The sequence below is a fragment of the Rana temporaria genome, chromosome 10 (assembly GCF_905171775.1).
Source record: "Rana temporaria chromosome 10, aRanTem1.1, whole genome shotgun sequence".
Lineage (NCBI taxonomy): Eukaryota > Metazoa > Chordata > Amphibia > Anura > Ranidae > Rana > Rana temporaria.
This window is the reverse complement of record NC_053498.1, coordinates 142,007,021-142,019,663: the sequence shown is the minus strand read 5'-3', so window position 1 is coordinate 142,019,663 and position 12,643 is coordinate 142,007,021. Positions and strand designations below refer to the sequence as shown.

At 46.7% G+C, this 12,643-nt stretch overlaps 1 protein-coding gene across 2 annotated transcripts in view; it reads left to right on the top strand.

Annotated features, from left to right (window-relative positions):
• Positions 1-9,868, top strand: part of MMEL1 (membrane metalloendopeptidase like 1) — a 181,244-nt gene extending 171,376 nt beyond the window's left edge. The window contains exons 20-23 of one of the 2 annotated variants that reach the window (XM_040326451.1): positions 504-569; positions 1,740-1,835; positions 4,667-4,743; positions 9,481-9,868. In XM_040326451.1, coding sequence (XP_040182385.1) covers positions 504-569; positions 1,740-1,835; positions 4,667-4,743; positions 9,481-9,580 — 339 coding nt within the window. In that variant the 3' untranslated portion in view covers positions 9,581-9,868. The remainder of the gene's footprint in view (positions 1-503; positions 570-1,739; positions 1,836-4,666; positions 4,744-9,480) is intronic. The other variant, XM_040326452.1, reaches the window with a different exon arrangement.
• Positions 9,869-12,643: the final 2,775 nt, after the last annotated feature.

The following is a 12,643-nucleotide window of genomic DNA, read 5'->3' as shown; positions in this document are numbered from 1 at the left end:
AAGCGTAGCGCAAGTAATTTACGGAGGCGTAGCGTAAAAACGTAACGCTGCGCCTCCGTAAGAAGTGCGCAGCAGTACCTGAATCTACCCCAGTGCTCGTAATGCGAAACGCCCGTTAACCGCTTTACTCGCAATCCGAGGTTCCACTGTATAGTAAATATAGTTTGGGTTTAACTCCAACAAAAAATGTGTCGCCATACTGACATTGCGTTTTCACATATATCTCTATTTTCAGGATTCTCTTTAAAAATAGCTGCACAGATCATTTTAGGTCTGTTGAATTACATTCCTGCAGACAACGTTTTGGTCCGATGTTCCAAAAATACCCATGTTTTATGGGGTGATGACAGGTCCACTTTAAAGATTTTACCTCTAAGCCCTTGTCTCTGCATTTCCCAATAAATCTGCTAATTTTATTGCACTGGCTCTATAAAGCATGAAATTAAAGTCAGGTTTTTTATATTACTGGCAGAATTATAAAAAAAAAACATTTACACTTTCAGGTTAGCGGTATCATCACGCTGGGAGAAAATATTGCAGACAACGGAGGAGTTCGACAAGCCTACAAGGTATTTAATTTTTTCCCTCTGTTTCTGCAGTTGGGAATGTCGGAGAATGGTGACATTGAGATGTCACAATAATTAATGTCTGTCATGGTATTTAAAGAGCGGGCACGCTTTTTAATGTGAGTTAGTTACAGTGCCAGCTTAGTGGAGCCCACTCATCCCTCTCTATTTCTATCCTTCTCTCTACCCAACTTTATTTTATATAATATCATTATTAAAACAGATGAGTCTCTGTTTTCCAAGTCCTACTGCTGAAAAACAACCCCACATCATAATCCACCCTCAACCGAATGATTTGGACAAGTGAGCACTTTGGGGCGTGGCCCCCTTTCTGTCCCCCCACCCCAAAGCACTTTGTCCCAATGTTGATGGGGGAAAAGGGCCTCTTTCTGACAACCCTGGGCTGTGGTTGTTGTGGGGGTCTGCGAACAGGGGGCTTATCGGAATCTGGAAGCCTCCTTTAACAAGGGCGTGGGCTGGCAGTTATCCTGCTGGACGTCATATGACGCCCAGTCAGGATAACTGAACCATTGCCCGGTCATCATTCTGCTAAAGGGTGGGCGGGACGTGGTTAAGGGGCGTGGCAAGGGGTGTGTCATATTTACTTTTGATAACAGGTGTCCCTCATTGCCATTTTAAAAAGTTGGGAGGTATGTACAGTAAATGTCACTGGCAGAGAAGGAGTTAACATTAGCAGGCAAGCAAGGGGTTATATGTGTTTTCTCAGCGTGTTCTAACTGTAGGGGGATGGGCTACCAGGGACATGACAGGGATCACTGTTCCCGATCACTGGGAACAGTAGATCTCTGACATGTCTCCTGTCAGAATGAGGATTCGCCTTGTTTACAAAGGCAGCTCCCCGTTCTGCCTCTGTAATAGGCGATCGCGATTTCCCCCCCGACCCGCAGGCAGAGGGTGCGAGCGGTGCATGCCCCCCCGCTATCGCGCCTGCGCAAGCCTACCTACAGCTACGGTGATTTGCGCAGGAGAGCTGACCTCCGCCGCACAATGACGGCGGCTGGTCGGCTAGTGGTTATGTAACGCCATGAACAATTACTTTGCCCTCAAACGTGTGCTGCCCTTTGCGAGTGCACAGGATTTACAATGGATCTCTGTTTCTCACTGCATTTCACAGCATTCTGTGTGATTTGTCCTACTATATGTTTATTCCAGGCATATCTGAAATGGGTGGAGAGACACGGTAAAGAGCCGAAGTTACCAGGACTGGATTTGACACACAAGCAACTTTTCTTTTTGAATTTTGCACAGGTAATTGTAATAAAATGCTTTCATAACTAATAAACCGTGGATAATCCACGACACCTTCCAGCACTAAACATGTGGCAATGTGGAGGGTAATGTGGTGGCCCCTAGTGACTATCGGTAAATCATCTTGCTTTGTATTCCCAATTCTTCATCTACATCAGGGGTCTCCATGCTATGGCCCTCCAGTTGTTCAGGAACTACATTTCCCATCATGCCTTGTCATATCTTTGAATGTTAGAGCCCTGGAGGGCCGTAGTTTGGAGATCCCTGATCTACATTCAGGACCGCATTGAGACATAGTTACATACTGTAGTTCCCAGTTGGTCGGGTTAAAACAGACACTTGCCCACCAAGTTCAACCAAAAGACAAGTACATTGAAATTCATGAATCCTCAGAACCGTAAACCCACAGTTGATGTAGAGCAGTGATCTCTAAAATGTGGCCCCTGGGGCACTGCCTTGAGCCAGCCCTTGGGGCACCCACTGTTCTTCCCACTGATATGAGGCACTATTCTTCCTACTGACACAGTTAATTAGTTAATTAACTCATGTTAATTTATGTTTCTGGTTACAAGTGTATTGCTAGAGTAATATGAGCAGGAGGGGGGAACCTCCTCTTTAACTGTACAGTGGAACCTCGGGTTTAAGAGTTGGTTTGAGAGCGTTTTGATTTGCGAGCAACTTTTTTTTTAAATTCTGAATGAATGAATGAATGAAAGACTTATATAGCGCGGCACATGCGAACTAAATCGCCTCTGGGCGCTTGTTGTTCCTGTCTCTTGACATCAGAAGAGCAGAGTTTTGATCCGTCCTCTGAAGGCCAGGTGGTTTTCCTCCAACCGAATGCTGGTTGGTAAAGCGCTCCATAGTCTGACTCGGTTTGCGAGTGTTTGGCCTGAGGTACTGGGGCGCAGGACACAAACCTTTTCGGCCGTTTTCTGCGATCTCTGGCGCCCCACCTCTGGCTACATTTGGTATTGCATCCCATTGAAGTCAATGTCGAACAAATTATTTTTGTTTCCATTGACTTCAATGGGAAAACTCGCTTTGATATGCAAGTACTTTGGATTACGAGCCTTCCCCTGGAACGGATTATGCTCGTAATCCGAGGTTTAACTGTATATAAAACTTGTATTTTGGTTCTAATAAACAGTCCATGTTCAGCAATCAAACGAGTATCGTCTTGTTTGTCGTTGATATCGTTTGGAATATCTGATATCTAGATTCATAAAAACTCAACAAATACACAGGCGCTGAAACAGGGATAGCAAAGTTCTTAGTGAAGATAATTACTTGGTTAGTTCATCAATAAGGTGTAGAAAAGAAGAGCCAGAGCTGCGAAAATAAAGGCACCCGGAAGTACCAACACAACAAAAAAACACTTCAAAAATCGCGCTCGTGGCACTCTAAAGTTCATAGAAACAGAGATATGGAATGGTAGTATGTAATAACATGGTCCATTTATTATAAGAAAAACTCCAAAAGTATATAAAAACAGTCTATAGAAAAAGTTAAAAATATTGGCTCCACAACTTCTATCCTAAAGCTCAAGAGATTAAGCTCTCACAGTTCCAGAGAACAGTCCCTCTAGTAAAAAGTGGCTGTTACAATACCTTAGAAGGCAGATGATGGAGTAGCCGTGACAGGGAGAGGGCGATGGGATCCTCAGGTGGAACCTAGGTCCTAGCATTCCACACGGCTGTTAGATTCCCTAAAGGAAGGGGACATCTAGATCGTCCAAGGAATGACCCGATTGGGGCCACAGCTCAGCTGGATCCCAAGAGAGGCGCGCTGCTGCTCGTTCCGTCCGTCGGGGGATGGCGTCGTACGTCACCGTCAGATCTGGATTGAAGCGTACAGCCGCTCGTTCCGTCTGCCGGAGATGGCGTGAGGCGTCACCACTGGATCTGGAGGGAGACGTATGGTTGTTTGATTCGATCCGTCTGAGATGGCGTCGCACGTCTGAAACTCCGATCTCCTGCCGAATCAGAGCACAAGCCGGGACTGACAGTGTGAATGGACACCGTCAGAGTGTGCACTCGTATGCACTCTGACGGTCTAGATGTCCCCTTCCTTTAGGGAATCTAACAGCCGTGTGGAACGCTAGGAGCTAGGTTCCACCTGAGGATCCAATCGCCCTCTCCCTGTCACGGCTACTCCATCATCTGCCTTCTAAGGTATTGTAACAGCCACTTTTTACTAGAGGGACTGTTCTCTGGAACTGTGAGAGCTTAATCTCTTGAGCTTTAGGATAGAAGTTGTGGAGCCAATATTTTTAACTTTTTCTATAGACTGTTTTTATATACTTTTGGAGTTTTTCTTATAATAAATGGACCATGTTATTACATACTACCATTCCATATCTCTGTTTCTATGAATTTTAGAGTGCCACGAGCGCGATTTTTTAAGTGTTTTTTGATATCTAGATTCAGACTGGGAGGGAGTGGTATATGACGAAAGCACTCAAGCGGAGTGTGGGACGTTTCGTTATACACCATACAACCACTTTAATAAAGTATTACTTTAGCAAGTAGCCATTTTCATGGCATCTAGATTTAGTAAGTAGAACATTTCTATAGACCAGTGATGGGGAACCTTGGCACCCCAGATGTTTTGGAACTACATTTCCCATGATGCTCATGCACTCTCCGGGGTAGTTGAGCATCGTGGGAAATGTAGTTCCAAAACATCTGGGGTGCCAAGGTTCTCCATCACTGGTATAGACAATTATATAAAAGGATAATTATAGACAATTATAGCTTTTGGTATAGGGTAATTATAATTTGATGTCTATGTTGTAGAAATACTGTTACAGTAATGAATGTTCTACACAGGTTTGGTGTGGATCTTATCGCCCAGAGTACGCCCGACACTCCATAAAGACAGATGTGCACAGTCCATTTAAATACAGGTAAGAAAAACACTGGGAAATTAGGGCCAGATCCTCAAAAGAGATACGACGGCGTATCTACTGATACGCCGTCGTATCCCTGTTTCTATCTTTGGAACTGATCCACAGAATCAGTTTTCCATAGTTAGGCAGAAGATCCGACATGTGTAAGGGACTTACACTGCCGGATCTTAGGATGCAGTACCGCATCCGCCCCTGGGGGCATTTCGCGTCAAAATGCCGCCTCGGGTATGCAAATTAGCACTTACGGAGATCCACGAAGCTTTTCAGCTTCGTTTTTTCTCCGTAAGTATTAAGTTGCATGTGTAAAATTAGGGCTGCTTTTACAAAGTGTAAACTGTTTACACCTTGTAAAAGCAGACCCTTCTGTCCAGCGACGCGTTTTTTTTTTTTTGTTTTAAATTTTTTTTTTTCGCCGTATCTTTTTTTTTTCCCGACGCAACTTTATTGACCCGTCGCGATCCACAAAGCTCGGCGTAACGTAATTTCGCGCTATGCACGTCGGCAAAATGACGTCACGAGCATGCGCAGTATGGCCGGCGCGGGAGCGCGCCTAATTTAAATGGGAATCGCCCCCAGTTGAAGAGGAACGCCTTGCGCCGGCCGGATTTAAGTTACACCGCTCAAAATTTCTAGGTAAGTGCTTTGTGGATCGGGCACTTAGAGATTTTGCAGCGGTGTAACTTAAATGGCAAAAGTTACGTTGCGCCGGGTTTTTGAGGATTAGGCCCTTATTTTTTATTCCTAAACCTTCAGCCGTGCTTCGCAATGTGAATGAGATACCTGTAGAGTCACTGAATAGGAAACGTCACTCCTTCTCCTATCAGTCCTGGTACTGGAATAATTCAGTTGAGGTGTATCCCTCTTCCATATATAAAAAGGAATCAGGTCCCGCTTACACATACTGCCGATATTTCATCAAACAATCCTTGAAATGCAAAAAACGTAGGGCCAGATTCAGGTAGATCAGCCGATCTTTAGATCCGCTAGATCTATCTGATTTAAGATACGCTGCCGCAAGTTTGAGAGGCAAGTGGGTAATTCACAAACCACTTACCTCCAAACTTGCGGCGGCGGATCGTAAAACCCCCGGCGGAATTCAAATTCCGTGGCTAGGGGGAGTGTACTATTGAAATCAGGCGCGTTCCCGCGCCGATTTAAATGAGCATGCGCCGTCCGCGAAATTTCCCGGCATGCATTGCTCCCACTGACGTCACTAGGACGTCAGTGGTTTCGTCGTGAGCGTAACTTGCGACGCGCGGGTTTCTGAATCGGCGTACGCAAACGACGTAAAAAAATTCAAACTCGCCGCGGGAACGACGGCTATACCTAACATTGGCTGCGCCTCATAGAAGCAGGGGTAAGTATACGCCGGGAAAACCGCTACGGAAACGTCGTAACAACACTGCGTCGGGTCCGCGTACGTTCGCGAATTTGCGTATCTCGCTGATTTACATATTATTCAGCGTAAATCAGCGGGAACGCCCCCCACGCCATTTTCTAATTGAAAATAAGATCCGACGGTGTAACACAGTGTAACACTGTCGGATCTTAGCCATATCTATGCGTATCTGATTCTATGAATCAGGCGCATAGATAGGACCAGTGTAAGTCAGAGATACGATGGTGTATCTGTAGATCCACCGTCGTATCTCTTTGTGAATCTGGCCCGTAGAGTCTCATACTTCTGGCACTCCAGGTTTTCTACATTTCAGTAGCTTACCAAAGATCTCCAAGCAGTTTAGCTTGCACCTATGATAAAAAAGAGCAGCCTTCATCTACTGCCATCTGTCTACTTCCCGGCCAAAGCACTCTAAGGTCCATCGCCACCTTCTGTCCAACTATCTAAGGAAGTTACAAGCCGCTAAAATACTGTTGGGTATAGAGCGTACCTGGTAGTAGAGCCTGACTTGTAGGAGGAGACCTCTCTTACAGCCCTGGCTCAGGAGTCACTGGAGTGGGTACAGTGAGCTCGAGAGTGCAGCGAGGTAGGAGTGCCTGGGGTAGTTGTAGGGTGCCCACGTGTCCCGGATTGCCCGGGACTGTCCCACAATTGACAAGTCTGTCCTGGGCACCTTCATTCCGGGACACAGCCACCCCTTACTAACCAGTAACTACATTTTCGAAACTGGTTGCTAGGGCCGGCGCTGCCTGGCATCTTGCAACCAGTGACAATTTACTCTCAGACAGTGAGACCGGGAGCGAGGCCGACGCCTAGTGCACCACTGCTGTCCCCACCCACCTCGGCACCTCCTCCTTCTCCGGCACCCAGCGGCAAGCAGCAGGGACTGCTGTGATCTTCACTCTCCAGATAGTGACGCCACTCCTTTCCTTCTACGCACGTGGCTCATGCAGAGGGAGTGACAGCAGCACTGCATCTGGTGGCAGGCTATGGGTGGTAAGCGGCACTGCATCTGGTGGCAAGTGGCACATTCACCTGAAAAATAACCCACCGCTAAATTCCCCGAGACTACATTTCCCTCCGCCCCCCCCCCCTCTCATTTTTTTTGTGGAAAGGTGAGAGAGGGGGTGTGTCCCTGAATGGCAGTTTGGAAATGTGGTCACCCTAGGTAGTAGCCTGGCACAGTGGCAGGATAATGATCCTCCAGGGATGGCTGGAACTGTAGGCAGCAGTAGCGATGGTTGTAGGTCAGCGACCCAGGAGCTGGCAGGTACAGGAACAGCAGGAAGCTTGAGCAGGGTAAGACAAGCCGGGTTAGGTGTATCACAGAGCAGCAGACAGTAGAAGGGTCAGACAGGCCGGGTCGGAGCAGGTAATCAGACGATTGGATTCAGGAGACTAAGCATGGTCAGAGGTACAGGCAAGGTCTGGCAGCAGGTAGGAAATAGAAGACTGAGCAGGGTCAAAGCAAGCCAAGGTTGGGATTGGAGATATCGGATTGGTCAAGCAGAGCCGGGTCGGTACAGGTAACAGATAAACAGGTATGCAGATTACTAGGACAGAGCTGCAGATCAAACAGCAATGCATCATTGCAGTAGCTGGCTTTGGGCACCCCAACAGAAAAATCACATCAATATTTAGTAGGGAAGCGGGAATCATTTAAATTAGGCGCGTTCCCGCGCCGAGCGTAGGGCGCATGCTCCGTCGGGAAACTTTCCCGATGTGAATTGCGGCAAATGACGTCGCAAGGACGTCATTTGCTTCAAAGTGAACGTAAATGGCGCCCAGCGCCATTCACGATTCACTTACGCAAACGACGTAAAATGTAAACTTCGCGACGCGGGAACGACGGGTATACGTAGCATTGGCTGCCCCTGCTATTAGCAGGAGCAGCCTTACGCGAAACCCGACGGACGGAAACAACGTAAACTGCGTACGCAGAGCTCGCGTAACGTTGTGAATCGGCGTTAGTATGCAATTTGCATACTATACGCTGACCACAACGGGAACGCCACCTAGCGGCCATCGCAAGAATGCAGCCTAAGATATGACGGCATAAGGAGCCTAATGCCAGTAATTTCTTAGGCTGCAGTCGGAGTATCGAGGTTCCTGAATCAGGAGCATTCGATACGCCGGGGCAAGTAAGCAATTGCGCTGCGTAACTATGGTTACGCAGGCGCAATTGCTCTTTGAATCTACTCCACTACTTTTACCTACCTATAATAAGGCTTACCTGTAGGTACTGGAAATATTTCCTAAACCTGTACGGTTTAGGAGATATTTATAATATATGATTGCACCGACATCATTAGTGCATGCGCACTGAGGAAAGGGCGTGATCGTGCCGTTTATAAAGGGTCCGTGCCGTGACTGGCGGCTCCCACGTCACGCGACTCCGGCCAGTCACAGAGCCGGAGTCCACGCCCCCGGAAGGAAGAGGGACACGGCCACCAGAGGGGACAGCGGCGACATTGCGGGCTTCGGAAAAAAGAGGAAGTAAAACCCATCAGGGGTTCACTTCCTCTTTAAGGTACCGTATTTATCGCGGTATAACGCGCTCTGGCGTATACCGCGCACCCCCAAAGTGGCCCCCAATCCTGTGGGAAAAAAAGATTTTTTGTTTTTTTGTACTTACAGTTTTGGTGTCTTGCGCGGCGTCCATCTGCGGCCTCATCGGGTCCGGCGTCCTTCTGCGGCTTCGGGTGTCCTCTTTGGCGGGTCCGGCGTCCGTCTTCGGCGGGTCGGGCGTCCATCTTCGGCGGGTCCGGTGTCCATCTTCGGCGGGTCCGGTGTCCATCTTCGGCGGGTCCGGTGTCCATCTTCGGCGGGTCCGGTGTCCATCTTCGGCGGGTCCCGTGTCCTTCTGCGGCGTCCTCCCGCTCGTTTCCTGCCACGACTTTGAATACTGCGCCCGCATATAGCGAGCGCAGTACACTCGTGAATCTTCGGGCAGTCTCGGGCGCCTCTGGCACTGACGTGCTGTACGCTCAGGACGTCAGTACGAGAGGCGCCGAGACTGCCCGAAGATTCACGAGTGTACTGCGCTCGCTATATGCGGGCGCAGTATTTAAACTCGTGGCGGGAAAGCGGGTATCGGCGTATATCGCGCACCCACGATTTTGCCCTGATTTTCAGGGCAAAATAGTGCGCGGTATATGCCGATAAATACGGTATGTCAAGGTGATTGTGTGCTGATGCTTCTACCGTTGTTGGCTTCTAAAGAACTAGAAATTTTCGTTTCTGTGTTATAAATGTACACAATCTTCCCTAAAAAAAAACTTGCAGATTCTGTCTTAGAACTTAACGTTTTCACGACATGTACTCTTTGTTTTCAGAGTCATGGGATCCTTACAAAACTTTGAAGCCTTCTCCGAAGAGTTCAACTGTAAAAAAGGCACAAAAATGCATCCAGTGGAGAGATGTCGGGTTTGGTAGACGAAGTCTATCCTGTGATCCTCGAGATAAAAACCAGTCTGAGAATGTCTGGCGTACAAATATTGAACAGTTATAGCCAATAAGGTGCCTGGCTTTTCCCAGTGTTCAGGTCAGGGCCATGGTGTTGGGGGTAGCAAAAAATGACAAGGGAGAGTGACTACTGTATTGTTTGAGGGTTTCCGCTGACCAAAATGTTACTATTGCTAACAGCTCAGTATGCCCTAGGGAGTAAAGATGTGATGGAAAAAGACTGTTTTAATGGCATGACTGTTATCATTAAAAAAAAAATTAAAGTGTATGTCTGGGCAAAATAAAATAAAAAATATAGGCAGTACATCTCTGCAATACATTTACAGTTCTCCATATCTTTAAAAGCTTTGCAAGTAAATCAAAATACCCATCGACTTGCCAAAAATTCAAGTAAGCTTCTAACTTCCTGTAGTGGGCTGACAACGCTGCCTCTGCTGCTCTGAAATTCCATTGAGTGTTGTCAGCACTGGCAGAGCTCCCCCTGCTGGACTACAGAAAACTTCCTTCTTATTCTATTAAGATGAGTTGGGTTATCAGTGCAGCCATATGTTTTCTGCAGCCAATTGCATTAGGGCAGGGGGGTCAAACTCAATTTCATCGCGGGCCGCATCAGCATTATGATTGTCCTCAATAGGGCCGGTTGTATCTGTAAGATTAGATGTCCAGCGCATCCCCTCCCCTTACATTAGATGTCAAGATTAGATTACATTAGATGTCAAGAGCCACCCTCTCCCCTACATCACAGTGCACCCCCCTTTCCTAATGCTGCTGCTGGGAAGAAGCTGGATGCATTGCTTGAAAGCAGAAAGTAGGGGCCTGGAGTAGGACCAGAGGAGGGCTGGAGCTCTCTTGCAGCTGCAGGAGAGTTGCAAGGGCCACATAAAACGGCCTGGAGGGCCGGATTCAGCCCGCGGGCCTTGTGTTTGACACCTGTGCATTAGGGTGTGCACCCCAAATTTATAAAACGTGGATGGTGTTAGTAGGCAGTGGACTTTTCTGTAGGGCCAAGGTTGGTGTTAGTAGGGAAGTGGATAGTGTCATTAGTTTTTTATCTCTATTATTAATTTTTTTTACATTTTTTTTAGGACCCCCAATGGGGGGGGGGGGGGGTTTGGTGAAATATCATCAGGGAGAATCTGCGCCGCACGGGGTGCGCCCAGGCACACCCGGCACACCCCCTGTGCATGCCTATAAATGCAGCAAAGACATTGGGGTTTATTTACTAAAAGTTTACTTTGCAGATGAAGATGAGTTGGGTTATCAGTGCAGCAAAGACACTGGCATAGCTCCCAACTGTCCCTGGTTTCGAGCAATGTCTCTCTGTCCCTCATTCCTCCTCATTTGTCCCTCATTTTGGTCTGATCTCTATAGATGTACATAAAATGTACTTTTTATCTATCAAAAAGTGTTTTCCAGCGCTAAACCTTTCATCTGATTTAAAAATTGCTGCATTTGTAAACTCCAAAAGCCAATATAAAGGAATAGTAGTTGTAAAAAAAAAGCACTTGTGGGTTTAACCAAACTATTTTTTTGCACAATTCTCCTTTAAGGAGGTGTGGCAAGGGGTGTGTCCTATGCCTGAATACTTTTGCTGATAGGTGTCCCTCATTCCCATCTCAAAAAGTTGGGAGGTATGCACTGGGATTGATTTACTAATAGTTGACTTTGCAGGTGCAGTTGCGCCCTGTAAGGGAATTTGCTTCAGTAAATGCGCTCTGCAAGGGCATTGCTCCAGAGCTTAGTAAACAAGGGGGCATCTCCACTAACTTTAAACATCCAATCACGTGCTGATTTTTTTTTCTATTTCCCTTACATGTGATTGGGTATTCTTTGCAAAGTTATTATTATTATTATTATTATACAGGATTTATATAGTGCCAACAGTTTGCACAGCCATGGGCGTCCGCATCATAGGGCAAGGGGGGGCAATTTCCCCCCCTTAAATCGAGAAGGTGTTGAAGAGTGAAAACACCCCTCCGCAACTGAAGCAGTGACAGCGCAACAGTGACAGGCAGGTTAGAACAGGGAGAGAGAGAGGCGAGCTGCTGGCCGTGGTGTTGCAAGGAGGGGGGGGTCTGGTGTGGAGTGACCAACCATCCCCTTCTCTCGTGGCCGCGGGCTGTCTGAGCAGTCCCGAGCCGGATGTCACACAGGAACAGAGAGCAGAGTGAAGCCGCCTCCCCCTCCAGTGTTTGTGTACACAGGGGGAGGGAACCTGCTGTGCTGTGCTGATCTGAGGTACTGAATGGGATGGGGGAGGGGGGTCCTTCTGTGCTGAAGGGTGGGTTTGTGCTGAATGGGTTTTATACCTGTGCTGAAGGAGGGTATGTGCTTAAAGGGGGTCCATCTGTGCTGAAGGGGGTCTGTGCTTAAAGGGGGTCCATCTGTGCTGAAGGGGGTCTGTGCTGAATGGAGGGCTGTAGTCCAGCAGGGGGAGCTCTGCCAGTGCTGACAACACTCAATGGAATTTCAGAGCAGCAGAGGCAGTGTTGTCAACCGACTACAGGAAGTTAGAAGCTTACTTGATTTTTTGGCAAGTCAATGGGTATTTTTTGCCCTTTGTAAATCAACACTACAGGAAGTTAGGCGCTTTCTGGATCTCTGGCAGATAAATTTTTATTTTTATGTACTTTCAGCAATTAAAAAAAACAAAACATGGCGGAAATGCACGTATTGAAGAGATTTACTGATTATGAATATATATATATATATATATTTTTTTTTGCTCAGACATACACTTTAAAAAAATATATAAAATTTACTGCTGTCAGGTTTTCAAATACTAGTTTTAAAGAGATGTATTTTTTCCTCGAGTTGACTCTGCTTTTGATATTATGTTGTATGTCTGTGTTGCTCTCACCTGTCTGGTGTGATTTTCATTGTCTATAAAGATCAGTATGTTAAAAAAAATAAAATTGAAAAATATTTTTTTTTCAGGGAAATATAGAGGAGATATAATTTCTTTTAAAAAAACAAAAAAAAACACGTTCTTTACTTATGCACTTCTTTTGATGAAAATAAGAATCTCCCAAA